The following is a 15,102-nucleotide window of genomic DNA, read 5'->3' as shown; positions in this document are numbered from 1 at the left end:
TACCTAGCACTTTATCTGTATTGATCTGCTTCTGCTAAAGAGGAAATTCAGAGTTTATCTACCTGTCTGTGCAACCAAGTGTGTTGCTGGACCTATCGGCAAATTACAGGAGCCCCACCAGGATCTTGCCTTTTAGTTTCTCATTTCCGCACCCATGGCAAACATGAATAATCGGCAAAGTTAATCAACCCTTGATGTCTCAGGCGCTGTGCGTGTCCAATATCCTGAAATTGGAATGGCAAGCAGGCAACAGGCATTCCCAACTCTTGTAGGGAGGGCGTTCAATACCAGACACCCAATAGTGCAAAGCATTTAGGAGTCAGGGGACAGGAATATCCTGGGGCATTAAAGTTAGGAAGACAAGACGAGTAAACGATTCTAAAAGCTACACGGACGGCCAGTCCTGATGCCGGTGAGGGTAGGGTGAGTACTGTTAGGAACTACTTTAAAAACCTACTTACTCATAGAAAGTTGTCCATCCGGTTTCATCACTCTTGGTGGCTAGGAGGCCAGTGTTCCCATCGTAGGTCATGAGGCCAAGCTCCAAGTTCTGCGTGGACACGACTTTGAGGCCTCCACTGGTGCCCACTGTGAGGGTGATGATCTGGTTGTCAGGCATGAGCAGGTGGCGGGGCATGCCACTGCTGTCCCGACGGATCTTCAGGGAATTTCCATTATTGTCAATCAACTCAGTGACATCATTGTCAACACTGTACGTGAAATTGTACAAGTACTCCCCTGTCACCAGGCTCACAGTGTACTGGTGGACGCCATCGGCGTTGAAGACGTACAACTCCTGTTCTCCGGGGGATGCAGCCTCATACTGGTTGAAAGCATTCAGAACGGGCTTGTTCTCGCTGACCGCCCTGATCCGAATATTTCCAAGGTCTGCAACGTAGATGGTACCATCGGGAGCTACAGCTAGGGATGATGGGGAATTCAAGATGGCGTCAGTCGCATAGGCATCATCTCCTGCGTAGCAGTTGCAATTGACGTCGTTTTTGCAGTCACAGTCGGAGGCTGCGCCCGCTAAGAGGCAGATCTCCCCATTGGTTGTTACCTGGCGTAGACGGTTAATCTTCTTCTCGTCTGTCTCGGTGATATAGAGGACCCCAGTGTGAGAGAGGGCAATGGCACTGGCTGACTCCAGAGCAGAGTGAATGGCTAGTTTGCTGAGCGAGTAGTCAATGCCAGGAACCTGGCAGTGCATGGGGCGTCCCGCAATGATGCTGACTTGGTGGTTCTCGGTGATGCGAAGGATGACGTTGTTCTCTAGAACATACAGGGAGTTGTCCATGGGGTTGATGGCAAGGTCTGTTGGCCATTCCAGGCGAACCTGTGGATGACACGGCACCAAATTCAAGAACAGCCTCTAACGTGCTCAGTGTTTCACTGCGCGGGGCACTTCCATTGATTTTATGCAACTGGGAGAAAAGACTTACTTTTTTTTCTTTTTTTTTTACTAACACGCTGTACGAGACGCGCCCATCACGGAACCAACTGCTCATTGCCTATGCTGGGCGTACGTGATAGCGAAGGAGTAACTTGGAACAGACATCTCCTGCTCTATCACCTGCTGTGGCTAGAGTAGGTCATGGCTAGAGTAGGTCACCAGTTCTACCCATGATGCTCTTGACAGCCCCAGGTAATTGGACCAGGGTCAGAGTCATCACATACAGTTAGGGGGTTCACAGCACAGAGGGCTAGTGTGATGCAGCCCATACTCTGCTCACCAAGCTGTGGCCCTGAGGAGGCTAGGTTCATTTAGCATCTTTATCTGATTCACGACAAGGAGCCACGCGGTTTAGAAGGTGTCCCTGACCCAAGGACAGCCAATGCACAGGCTGGCCAGCGAACTACAACCTGAGTGTTTGCTTGAAAAAGTGTACTGGACCAAACACATCCCTTCTCTGCAGAATCTGAAATGAAAACCTCAGTAACTAGTGGTCAGTTAGTTGAGGAACTTGAGCTGAAATTAATGAAGTTGACCGAGGGTGGAAAAGGCCCTTTTGGAAGAGTAAACATAGACTCCAGGTTGTTTGAAGACCCTTATATTCAAGTCCCGTTTCTGTAAATCAACTATACTCCAATCAAAATTTAAGAAAAGAAGTATAAAGTCCCGTTTCTCCTGTGGTACATTCGAGTGAGCCTCTGTTCTCTGCCAACAGGTAAGAACCTGGACTAAAAGACTATCACTTGGGGGAACATCGCAGAGGGATCTGCTTTAGTTACTACTGCGCAAAGTAAAGGTTTATCTAGTGAGGATGCAGTCATTTCAGATTAACAGGGAAGTTCTCATTGACACGTAATACTGTATGGTACATTCTCAAACCTGCAATAACGATGAAGAAGAAAGGTAATTACACAGTAACTCCTACCCTATAATCTGCCAAGGCTGGAGTGTGTCACCAGCTCCACTCTTCTGGGCAGAATTTCCCTCTCCCATTCTCTTTTTCTACTTCGCTCTCATTTCTATCTGACATGTCCCGTTCCATCCTGCCGTCTAGCTCACCTGAAGCCTTCTGCAAACAAACCTGGGATCTGTATCTGTATCACCTCCTCCCCCTCCACTTCTGACCCAAACAGGCCCCAGGTGAGAACTTCAGGCCCAGAACCAGGTGTGGCATAGTGATGAGAAATGAGAGAGAGAGAGAGAGAGAGAGAGAGAGAGAGAGAGAGAGAGAGAGAGAGGGAGGGACGGAGGGAGGGACGGAGGGAGGGACGGAGGGAGGGAGGGAGGGAGGGAGGGAGGGAGGGAGGGAGAGAGTGAGTCCCACCTGGGCCACGTCCATGCTGGAGTCACAGCTCAGTGGCCGGACAGCAGTGAGGTCATTGGAACCCAGCAAGGTGGAGATGATTCCATTCTGGTCAACCTTGCGGATCATGGTGGCGTCGACAAAGTACATGAGCCCGTTCTTGTCAACTGCAATACCTGAGCAAGACAAACAGTGGGAGTACGTCTCTTGGCAAAGAGCAGGGCTGGCAGGATGGGGTTGGTGGATAGGGATGCCCTACCGGGGAATTCCCTTCTTGGATTAGGGACCTGACTGGAGTAGCACACTGAGAGCTGTGGCTCTCAATCTTTTAAGGTGATACCCTTTCTCAGGGGCACTGTGCTAGATCTGCCTAATTCCTGGGGCACTGGCTGTTTCACCACGCAGCCAAAGAATGAACCTTGGGCTGCAAATGAACTAAGGCTGCAAATGAAGGAACGGGGAGATCACTTTGCATCTTCTCTTTTTAGAAAAGATGTTACTTCCCAAGTTCACTGCTTAAAAAATTATTGGTAGTAAATTACTTGAATACCCTTCACGACTGACTGCAACAATGAGGTTGGGAAACAGCGACGCTTGCAGTCACAAACTCCTAAGTCAACATGTATCCTCCAGGAAGTGTTCCCAATGAAGCCTTGACTCCATCGATACTCTGGGGGCGGGGAATGCTGGTCTTAGCACTCCCTTGGTAAGAGGCAGACAGCAGCTTCTATTTCTTTTGCATTTTCACCCCAGTGCGCAAGCCCAAGGCTCCCCATCCTTATTTCATGCTGCTGTGTGCTTTCAGCATAGCTAAAAATGCTAACAAGAATTGGACCTCCAAATGACGGGTCCTTAACCTTCTTTTTTTTTCCTTTTTTTTTTTTAACATGCCCTTAACCTTCAGTTAGTCCTTTTCAAACAGAGATCCGTCAGGGCCAAGAACTGCACCCCCCCGCCCCCGCCCCCAAATCCAGGCCCTTGGAAATGATACCCGTTCTTAATTGCTACCATTATGGGGCCTTTGCAAAATGTCAGGTACTGTGCTTTTGACTTTAGATACACTATTATCTAACAGAACAGCTGTGGAGTGGTTGGAGGCCCTCCTACCGGGCTCTCTTCTGTCTGCAGCCCACACAGCTGGCACTCTGGCTCGCGGAGCCAACATTTCCTTCTGACTCTCTGTGACTGGCGGCAGCCAGCAATCTCCAGGAGCAATCCACCCCACTTTCCATTGGTAAACTAAAGACATTTGCGGGTGATGAAGTGTACCTCAAATAAATAAATGCGGTCTCTTTAAGAAACATTCACCCACACACCAAAGCCATCTAGCAGAGTTAAATTATTCTAGGGGAAGCTGTGTTTGGGACGGCCTGGGCTTAGTTCAGTTCCAACAGGGAGGGAGCCATGCGTGTGGCAAGCTCTCTTTGGGGAAGGGCTTTCTTCCTCTGCAGACTCTACCTCGAGGGCTCATCAGGGTGGCATCCACAGCCTTGCCTCCATCCCCGCAGCGGGCTTCGTCGAAGGGCAAGCATTGCTCTCCCGTCCCTGCCACGACTTCTGAATTCCCAGCCAGGTCTTTAGCTCCGCTCAGAGACTTGACTCGGTAGATTCGCCGACTGTTGGTATCGGACACGTAGAGCGAGCCGGACACGGGGTCCACCGCCAGATAGTACTTGTGTGCTGGGTTGTTGCTTTAGGAGAAGAAGCACAGAGAGGAATGAGAAGGGGCTATGCAGCTGGCCTCCTGGATCAAAGAGATGACAGAAATCCCAGCAAGACTCTACCCACCTCCGCTGTCTTTCCACTTTAGTGAACTGGAAAGAATCTAACGTAATAAGTTAGTGTTCTAACATATCATGGCTCTTAGCTGCTTCTAATTGGACTTAAGCTCCTCACGCTACCAGAGGATTCATCGCTTCCCTTCATGCTAGAATACCATTGCTTCATTTAGCCGTTGCGAGAGATCTCACTCTGATACTGCTTTTGTGTTTGTGTTTTGTGGGTGCCAGCCTCCTTTCTTTACCCCGTGGGTTTACTATGTTCGCAAGGGGGGCTGAGGAACACTTCCACGGGACAATGTCCCCTTCTTAATCTATGCTTCCTCAGTGCCTCCAAAGTACTAGATCATGAATACTGGGGCAACCTGGCGTTTTCCTAACTGTGTGATGGGCGGCTCCCCAGAGCCATCCCCAGTCCTCAGCCTCAGATCTTCTCTACTGTTCCTCGGTGTGGATATGAACAAAGTTGGCATCTTGTGTGATGACACGTGATACCTTGCCGATATCACGTCCAGAATCTGAATGGTAAAGGAAGGAGGCGTAGTTTTCAAATCTTGGGTAACAGTGAGGTCACAGGCATGGCCCGGGATCTGCCAGGACCCTAAGACACACTAGGAGAGAGATACCTCAGGGTGGGGGAAATGAATTAGGAGAGCAAGAAGCCTCAGAGACCTGGATCTCTTTCTCTGCCGTGCGTCCAGCTGTCCTATGTGTTGCTGACGAGGACAGGGTAAGATCTGTAAACTTGGCTCAGGACTAAGACACGAGAAACTCTAAACTCAACTTGGGCCCAGCTGGCGAACCTAGGGGAGTCTTTTGGCCACGATGGGTCCTAGATTCCTTACTGGGGTAATAAAGAAGTCAAATCAGAGCATCACTCATGACCCTTTGGGCTCAAACCCTACATTTTCATCCCTCTGCAGTGTCTGTCCCTGGCTGGAGGCTGAGACCAGAATGGGTACTCGTGCTATTTCCACATTGGTGATTAGCATCACCGCCCCGAGGATGCAAGCAGCAGACACCTCTCTGTCCTAGTGTGGGAGACTAGGTTTTGGTGCCACATGCCTAAAATGAGCACAGGTCTTTTTTTTTTTCCTTTTTTCAGTTATTTTTCAACGGTAGTTTGGAATTATGGGAAGAGAGGAGCTGGGAAAGGTGAAGGGAAGGTGAGGGCGATGGTAGTGTTGGGTACATCTGTCCGGTAGACAGTAGCTGGTCAATTACTAACGAAAATACCACCACCATTTGGGTTCTTCCCTGAGTTAAGGAAGAAAAGAACAAGGAAGCCATTTTTAGGAACAGTTTGTGCGTCGAGACCGTCTTTAATTCCAGCCTCTCCTCAGGTCGCTATTAAGGCATATCAACGAGAATCAAGGTCTTTCTAAAATTCCAGCCTAGATAACAGGTCTGGGAGAGTAGGCTACCTGGGTTCCTTTCCTTCCTTCCTTCTTCTTTTTTCGCCTACTAAGTCTTGAGAGACTATCCATACATGCAAAACGAATTAGGGCAGAAAGGGAAAAAATTCATGCCATTTTCTAATTAGACGCTGTACTTTGTTACTGACCACACAGGAGCTGGTACCATCATCTGAAGAATCAGGGCACTGCACACCTGTGCCTGTCTGTGAGCAACACAATTAATTCTGGGCTTTCTAGGGAGCCCAGTTCAAGGAGGCTTTTCAAAATCTCCGGCAGAAGAGCAGCCAGTTGAGGGGGTGGGGTCAGTTCTTGCTGGGAGCCCATTCTTCCCAGGGCCTCATAACTCATTTCAATCAACATTCTTGCAGAGGAGCTCAGGGAGATGGATGGCCATGCTTTCACACTGGGGCTGTGGCAAAGGTCAGATGGAGTATGGAAGTTTGAAGCGGGTGTCCTTCCGGGGCATTGCTGCCTTTGAAAAAATTTGGCCCAATGCGGGTGTCTAAAACCAGCCAATTTGGGCGTGCCTGAGATGGAGGAGGCAGAGGACTCGTACGCGAGGCTTTTGCACTGACTTTGATGATCTTGTACAGTTTTATTCTTTGTCTAATTTTGACCTAACGTCACGCAGGAGCCTCTGCCAACTTCGTTTCAAGGAGGGAAGAGAAGGATTCCCTTGAGTATTAAAATACATTGCTTTGTTTTTTCCTCCTCTTCCAAATAAAAAGAAGGTCACTTTGCTTCCATTTTAGTGCAACCTGGAGTTTTCCTAACGTTGTGACAGGAAGCTCCCCAAAGCAACATGCACATATATGTGAATTGGACCAATATGGTTTAGGCGATAATCTCAGAGCATGACAAAGCCTACTTAGACAAAAAGTACTCGGCTCGCACCCTTCCTAATACTTAAAAGTGACTGAATTCCATGGCAATTTCCAATGCATCTGACTGCTGGATTCATTCTGACCAGCAGATTGGCAATTAACTTGTTTTTCTTCTTTCTTTTTTAAAGTGACTATATATCCAGGGGGAAAAAAAAAATCATTAAGGAGTTTGAAAATGGGTTTTTGACCCGTTTCCAGTTCATTAAAGCTTTTGTGAACCCAGTCCAGCATTTACAAAAGCTAGAAGTTTGCCTCAACAGTTTAGCCCAATTATGGACCGCACTGAGTAGTCGGGATGAGAGTTTGCTGAGGGTTCATTACCTTGCACTTGCATCTTCCGGAAATTCTAATTACTGTCAGCTTATTTGGTTCCTTTTTGACTGAATTTCATAATTGCTAAAGCTTATCATATCCACAGCACACAATTAGCACATAAAAAGTTACTATATTTGGTACATAAAAATATACAACATTACACAAGAAAGCACAAAACAAAAAGCAAACACAAGGTAGCAAACGAACCATATCGAATTATACGGGAAAGACTTCTTCATCTTACCTATGTTTAAACTCTTTATTTCTTTAGAGAAAGAAAACAGAAGGAAAAAGAACAAACAGTTAGCGGAAGAAGTGATGATAAAGCAAACATAACATTTTCGTTTCTTGTGTAATGGGCCCCCCCCAAAGGCACTCTTTTTCTTTTTTTTTCCCTTCTAGCTGACGGCTCCCAGCACAATTATCTGGGAAGCTCCTCTGATCTTGGATTCCTCCCGGCCATTGGAGAATCTAGACAAGAAAGCTTGAATTCTCTGACCAGCAATGTGGCGTCACGTGACACAGGTGGCAACAGGTGAAACAGGCTAATGAAGGGATGGCACACAGGTTACCTCTTGAGTGCCAACACCTATCGATTGGTAATGGCTGGGAGGGCGGGAGTGGAAGGATCCTGAAGCCAAATTCAAGCTCAGCCGTCAAGAGTGCTGTGACGCCTTTGGAACATCCGCCTTGGGTGTCGTGATGCCTGTACCACCTACTTGCCATTGGTGCATTACAGAGTCTGTACCACCCGAGAGAGAGAGCGGCCCTGCCCACAGCCAAATGCATTTGCCAAACACCCTGTTGAACCCTGAGAGTCTCAACCATTTCCTCGCTCTGCTCCTTGCCCCCTCCCCTCTCCCCATCTCCCTCGCACGCGTGGGCCCCCAAGTATGCATTCTTTCTTACAGATAACACCCATCGGTGAAACTCACAGGCGATACCATCCTCTTGTAATTGGAGCCAAAGACTCCAGTTAACATTCTTTTTCGGAAAACTAGTCAAAGTGTTGCTTCTGTTTTAAGAATAAAAATACACGTCAGTTTCAACAGGAGAGTGGCTGAATCTTAAGGGCATTAAGGAGAAGAGGAGAGAGGCTAGGGCCTTAAATAGAAAAGTGCTCCCCACTCCTGAGGCTCCTAGGCCAACGTGGAAGAAACCCCTGACCCCTCTTTCCCTTCCAGCTAAGGGAGGAGGCTTCAGGGAAGGAACAAAGAGGGTTTAATGCCCTGATTCCTGCCTGGGTGCGGCTCGGGTCTCTGCCGGGGGCCATCATTAGTGCTGGGTTTGCACAGGGATTACATTTTTATATTTTATTCCGACATGTTAGTTTTTACATTAAAAAAAAGTTAATTAAATGATGCTGATAACTCTTGAGCTCTGACTGACATAGTGCAATTTAAGATTCATTCTGCAAAGCCTGGTGTGTCAGGGTGGCAGCCAGGAATTCTCGCATCTATTTTATATTGCTTAATGAAAGTGAAATGTTATCTGTCACCAGTGGTAGTCATATTTGGCTCTTAATTATTGCAATATCAATTCCACTTTTTTTTAGTCAAGATTTTGTGAAAAGACTGGTTGGGATTTGGGTCTGCAGACCCGACCTACTTCTTTGCTAAGAACATCTGCTTTAACTTGATTAATATAATACCTGTGTTGGGGGAAGGAGAAGGCAGGGGTGACTAAGTCACTGAGACTGCAGAGTCCAAATGATCATGTAGATCTGAACTTTGGAGAAAGGCTGAGGTCACCGCTATTCCAGACCAAGGCCATTAGCAGAGTGGGTGTTTAGCAGGCAACAAACCCAAATACGAGCACCGGTGAGTCAGTCTGTGTATTGGGTTGGCCACAATGTTCGTTCAGTTCATGAATCCTTTGTTCGATAAAGTCCTTGGTGAAAATGAAAAAGGTCTTTTATTTTTCTTAAAACCAAACGAACTTTTGGGCCAACCCAAAAGAAGAGCATAGGTGCCCTACTTACAAGGGACAGGCCTAGGCTTTGCGTCCATGGCTTCAAAGAAACCAACGCTTTGAGGAAAAAGTGCTGTCTCAGATTCGAGAATTGAGATGGATTAGCTCTTCACACTGTGGAGTCTCAATGACTCCCCTGCAAAGCCTTCAGGGTCTCCCCAGGCCTTCTCCGCTCGTCTCAGGGAGCTCTCAGCAGGCTGTCTTGTGATTTATGTGTGTGCGCTTGTCTTCCTAGCTTCATCGTGAACAGAAGCGAGTAAGTAAATCTGGACATCTGACTCATCTCCATACGGCTGATTCTTAGTAGAGAGCCCTGGAGAGAGTAAGGGCTGGAAAAATGGGTTCTTGAGTGGAGGAAGGAATAGGCTGCTTCCCTTAGCGCTGCCAGACCCTGCCTTGGATGAGTTCCAATCCCTCACGTTCTGCTCAGAATCACAAAGCTGCAATAAGATGAGACTGTTGTCTCTTTTCATTCCAATTCTATCCCTCTGTGCCACAGAACAGGGTGGAGTTGGAGCGGCCACAGGTTGTGTATGTTTTAGGTCTAACTCAAGAGAAGTGAGTTGAGATACATATAGTTCAGTTTTAGGCGGATGTGCTTACGCAGCTCATACATGGTCCTTCTACCATCTTTTAGATGGTTGCTGGCCATTCTGGTACTCACGGCTTTCAGGAATCCTCCTGCCCTATTGTGCCAACTCACCTAGCATCATTACAGAAAGTGGTGTGCTCAATGGAGAAGTCATATATCGTGGAAGTGTAATAGTTAATTAACAACAAATTTTAGGTTATTTGTCTGGATTTTGTGATGTTTGCACTAATTGTCAGACTTTCAAAATTTTCCATTTGTTTTGGTTTCTTTTCTTATCCTAAATAATAGTCAGCTTCATTCCAAAATTGCATAAGATTCAGGCCCCATGAAACCCTTGGTAAAAGAGCTTTGAACACAGTGCCAAGAACTGTCCAAAATTTTATGGAAATATTGTTGTCATTGTTACTCTGGGTAGGTGCTGTGTTATAGTTTGTTTCCTGACCTCCATGTTTATACCCTGACCTCACAGAGGAAGCATTCCTCTCTGACTACAATCTCATTCTCCTCCCTAATGTTCTACGTTGGCATTAAGCAGGGTCTGTTGGAGCTGTACTCTCAGGCAAAGCTGGCCTTTGGGGAAGCTTACTTTCAATTTCTGCTGCCCTTGCCCACCTTCCTAGGCTCCCAGTTTTCTTGCCTCTCTTCCCTCTCTAGCACTCACACATTTGGGCTGGACCATTCCCTCCCCGAAACATCCTCCCTGGTGCAGTGATGCTGCTGACCTACCCCAATACCTCCGTCAGAATCTCAGCATGGGGAAGTGTTTTAGTTGGGAAAAAAGCATAGTTCATATCATAATATAATTTTATAATGGGAAGATGAAAAGAAAATTAGAATTTCAAACATGAAGGAAAGTGTGAGATTCTTATGTTTATGGAAAGGGGGCCAAGTTAAGAAAAGGCAGAGCGACACTGTCCCGTCCATCATCATTTACTGCCTCACACTGGGGTTCACGTCTTGAGATAGTCTCAAATGGGGGGAGAAAGGAAAGCTTTCCCGCTGACCGAAGTTCACCCTAAGACGTGAGTGACTGACAGATTTACTCTATTCCCCAGGGCCTGGGTTTTCCAGAACCATCTGAAGAGGGTGATAGTTATGAGAAGGGAAATGGGCTCCTAGAGGTGGGGTATCAGGCTTTCTGGGGAGGTGGGTGTTGAAAATGTCTTGAATGCCAGTGCAATTGGAGCTGCCAGGTGATAACCGGTTTACCTAGGAATAAGGCTCCTTCTACCATCAGAAGTTTTTCAAGCACGTAGAACTCTGCCCCTGCATGTTTTGGTCAGGCAAAGGAAGAAGCAAGGAAGAAGGAGAGTGAACGTTTAAATAAAATTCGGGTTCGGGGGGTCAGCTCTGGGTTGGGTAAGTGAGACAGGGACGGGCACCGACTCCCAAAACTGGATCGTTCAGCTGCCAACTCACAATGGAGAAAAGACAGAAGCACGACAGGTCTCTCCCTGCCCGCCCATGGCCCCCCACCTCCCCGCCCTTTGCTGGTTACTGTTTTGAAGAGAGGGGATTGACATCCCTTTGTTTTCCGGTATGTAGTGGGAAGAAAAGAGGAATCAAACCAGTGTTCTTGTTAAAGCTTAACTTCTAATCGCCTGGATACCTGGCTGATAAAACAAGAGCGAGTCCAAAGGCGGTTAAAAAGGGGAAAAAAAAAAAAAATCACACAGCCGTGAAGGGAAATTGACAGTTACACTTCTCCGCAGCTGTCCTCAATGTCACCACGTGGGCCCTTAGCTTGTACCATTGATGTTGTGGCCCCTGCAACTTCAGAGACGTGGAATCAGGGACAAACTCCAACCAAACGGTGGATGCTGGTCTTCGTGCCCTTTAACCCAAGCAACATGTCTTGACCCCCTCCTGTGGGCCAGGCACCGCTCTGGGCATCAAGGGGCAAAGATGTCAAAGGTGCCGGCTCTACAGAAGTTCACACCCTGGGGCCCTACAGACTTGCAGAAATAGCTAAAAAACAAGGCAGTCAATGGTGTCACCTTTGTGGAAAATTAGAGTTAAGTGGCCCAGGGGAGGGAGAGAATTATTTCTGCTGGGGAGACTGGGCTTCATGGAAGAGCCCAGTCTTAAAGATGGAACTGATGAGGGAGACGAGGTAGAGAAGGTATTTTAAGTAGAGCGAGTCAAGGTGTGGAGGCGGGGATGGGCAGGCAAGGGCTGATGTGGCTCTGAGCGGGAAGAGAGGCGACAAAGAAGCCACGGCCAGATGTGGAGGGTGACAAATGCCAGATGAAATCATGCAGCCCTCATGGAAAAGCCCAGCGCCAGCTCCACCCCCTTCCCTGCCTGCTTTCACGGCTCTCCACTGCCCAGAGGATGCCTACGAAGAAGATGCTTTGCTAGGGTAAAAAAGGAAGTAAATGTATTAGGAAAGGGACCTAGCTGGGGAGCTCTAGGAGGGTGGCTTGTCTGATTGTCATTTTGACGGCCTGAGGATTATCCAGCCTCTTCCACTTTGCGTCCTTCTTCCTCTCACTGTTCGCCTTTCAATGATTACACCCTCTTACTCTACCCCATGGCCTCCCCCTCTGTGTTTCCATGATGGTTGGCTGTTGGCTCTTCTAGAACACTCAGCTTGAGTTGCCTTTTCTTGCCCAGGTCCCCATCTCTCACCCTCGAATGGGTGCTCTTTGAGCCTGGGTTTCATCCCCTTTTGGACCCTCAGGGCCCAGCACGGGCCTGACCCACCCTAATGCTTGGTAAACACATCCTGGATCACTGATCACAGAGGCTGGAACCTTCTTGGGTGGAAGCTGGGTTTTCTTCTCTCCTTTTACCCCTCCCAGTGCCCAGCACGGTCTCAGCTCCTCAGAACACTCAGCATCACTTTCTGGTGGTCAGAGCACTAATCTCTCCCCCAGGCGGGGCCTCAGAGACACAGAATGTAGGTGCACCCTGTGACTTCTTCTAAGTCCTTCACTTGGCAGCTGAAGCTGCCTCAGAAAACACCACCGCCCATTTGGCTGCTCAGGTCAAAATCCCAGCATCACCCTTGATTCTTCTCTCCTCTCTCTTTTTTTCCCTCATTTCTTTTTACACCCTATAAACACAATTCCTATCAGATTTACTTCGAAAATATATCCCAGTTGGAAGCTCCCCATCTCCCCTGCTACCACCCTAGTCCATCTCACCATCCCCCAAATCCTGGACAACTGCTACAGCTCCCAACTGTAGTCTTACACCCCAACAGTCCATTCTTCACCCAATAGCCAGGGTCCTCTTTAAAAAATGCAAATCAGACCATGTCAGCTCCACCCCCCTTCCTACTTCCAAATTCCAAAGTGCATTACATAATGGAAAAGAAAATGAAAAAGAATGCATATGTATGTATAACTGAATCACTTTGCTGTACAGCAGAAATGAACACAACACAGTAAATCAACTATACTTCAAGAAAATCAATTTAAAAGCAGAATACGATTCACACGCGTCGACATGGTCATTCAGACCCTGAAGCGCTGGTCCCCTATCTACCTCTCTGCCCCCCTCTGAGACACTCTCAGAAGTCCATACTGGACTTCCATCAGTCCCTTAAATAAGCAGGCTGTTTGCTGACGTTAGAGCTTTTGCACAACTTTTCTCTGCCTGGGATACTCTTCCCCAGGTCTTCACGTGGCTGATCTCATCATTCAGGTCCCACCTCAAATATCACCTAGGATGAGGGGTTTCTCTGACTACTTTATCTTACGAAGCTTCTTTCTCCCTCCTTCCCACCACCACGGTTCCTATTTCTTACCCCGTTAGAGTTTCCTTATGGCATTTAGTGCTTCTTGAAAAATTTTTAATTTGTCCACATGATGTAGTTTGAAGTTCCCTGTCAGACCACAAACACAACTGAGGCTTTGCTTGTTCCTCTGTTTGTTTTGGTTTTTTTTCCCTTCGCCAGACAGTTCTGCACATAGTATATATTTGCCTTGTTGAATGAATTATTTCCCTTATTTATAGACTGCATTTCTCCCTCTACTTACAGATCCCTCTCTAGGTTTGAGGGCCTAGAATCAACTTTCCTGAAAAGAGAGTTTCAAAGAGCTTTTGTCCAGCACAGAGGCCTGGACTTCAGACTCAGTAGCTAGCAATGGCCAGGAGGAATCTCCCAGGGGTGGACAGAAGTTACCTAGCAAGGCCTATGCAGTACTTCTAAGTCAGATCCTAGTAAATGTGCACAGATATCCAGAAAATTCATAGTGAGCCAGCACACAGAGGTGCTCAATATAAATGCCTGAATTAATAGATGAACGTTAGAGGTTCTTAAACTTTGATGTACATCAGAATCTTCTACAGAGCCTGTCAAAGAGAAGAGATGCCTCGGCCCTTCTCTAGACTTACTGAACCAGTGCCTCCGGGGGTGGGCTCCAGGAATCTGTATTTTTAAGAAGTGCCACTTTAGAAACCCGTGAAATGGACCATCAGCTTAAAGGAGTGGTCCTTTCACTCTTTGGTATGTATCAGATTCACATGTGAAGGTTTTATACAATACGGCTACCCAGGTCCCACCCCCAGTACCTTGACTGAAGGCTTTCTCCTTTGCCGTAAGGCAGGTGTCGACAACTGTACTAGATACACATGCAGTGTTTTATAGATACACAAAGCATTTCCCCTAGCCCTTATCTGATTCCAGGCCTAGGTTTTAAACCTCAGCCCGTCACACAGAATCTGTATTCTCTGAAGAACCCCACATGCGGCCACCATTTACCCAGGCAAGTTTCGTAGCAGTGGGAGCAACAGGGCAAGAGAAGGTTTTCTGTGCAGTCACTTACCGTAACTCCAAGATGCTGGTCACATTTCGGGAGGGAAAGATGCGCCGGATGTAATTGAAGTCACCAACGAAGAGGCTCCCATCGACTCCAACAGCCAGAGCTACTGGGGCTAGCAGCTTGTTGCCTTCAGCAAGGCCGTTGCAGCTGGGACAGGAAATGCTCCGGCGGCGGCCGTTGCCCATGATGCTGGTGATGATGGCGGGCTGCTGGGTCAGGAACTGGTTCTCCCCAGTGCCCTTGTGTAGGATTCCTGGGGCAGGGGCAGTAAATGGGGGCAGTTATTGCAGCCCTCTGGGGAGGACACTTCTATAGGCTTACTGAGGATGAGGGGAAGTGACAGAGGGAAGAGAAACAGTAGGAAACGGCAACTTTGGGGAGCTCCCCAACTTCCTCATGATGCTGAGAGAGCTGTCATAGGATAGGGAAACCCCAAGGCCATGGTACGGGGTAAGATAACATTTGTAGAGATCACTGAAGAAGAACTGTGAGGTACACTAAGGTGGACGGTCTGGAAAAAAACAGCTCAACATTCCTTGACATTTACGAGTATTTTGGTCATTTGATGAAAAAGAGCTACGGGAAGGGGAGGGGGCTACCACTTAAATGTCAAGGC

General features: G+C 47.7%; 1 protein-coding gene across 1 annotated transcript in view; it reads right to left on the bottom strand.

Moving 5' to 3' along the window:
- The window catches only part of TENM2 (teneurin transmembrane protein 2), a 465,471-nt gene that overhangs the window by 62,994 nt on the left and 387,375 nt on the right, over positions 1-15,102 (bottom strand). The window contains exons 19-23 of the mRNA XM_089909643.1: positions 14,490-14,739; positions 7,396-7,416; positions 4,215-4,447; positions 2,778-2,932; positions 462-1,336 (exon numbers count right to left, since the gene is read on the bottom strand). Coding sequence (XP_089765769.1) covers positions 462-1,336; positions 2,778-2,932; positions 4,215-4,447; positions 7,396-7,416; positions 14,490-14,739 — 1,534 coding nt within the window. The remainder of the gene's footprint in view (positions 1-461; positions 1,337-2,777; positions 2,933-4,214; positions 4,448-7,395; positions 7,417-14,489; positions 14,740-15,102) is intronic.

The sequence above is a fragment of the Delphinapterus leucas genome, chromosome 3, assembly GCF_059928025.1.
Source record: "Delphinapterus leucas isolate spDelLeu-1000000601 "Yukka" chromosome 3, BTC_Dleu_Yukka2, whole genome shotgun sequence".
Lineage (NCBI taxonomy): Eukaryota > Metazoa > Chordata > Mammalia > Artiodactyla > Monodontidae > Delphinapterus > Delphinapterus leucas.
Note: the sequence above shows the minus strand (reverse complement) of the source record. Positions and strands in the feature narration are given on the sequence as shown.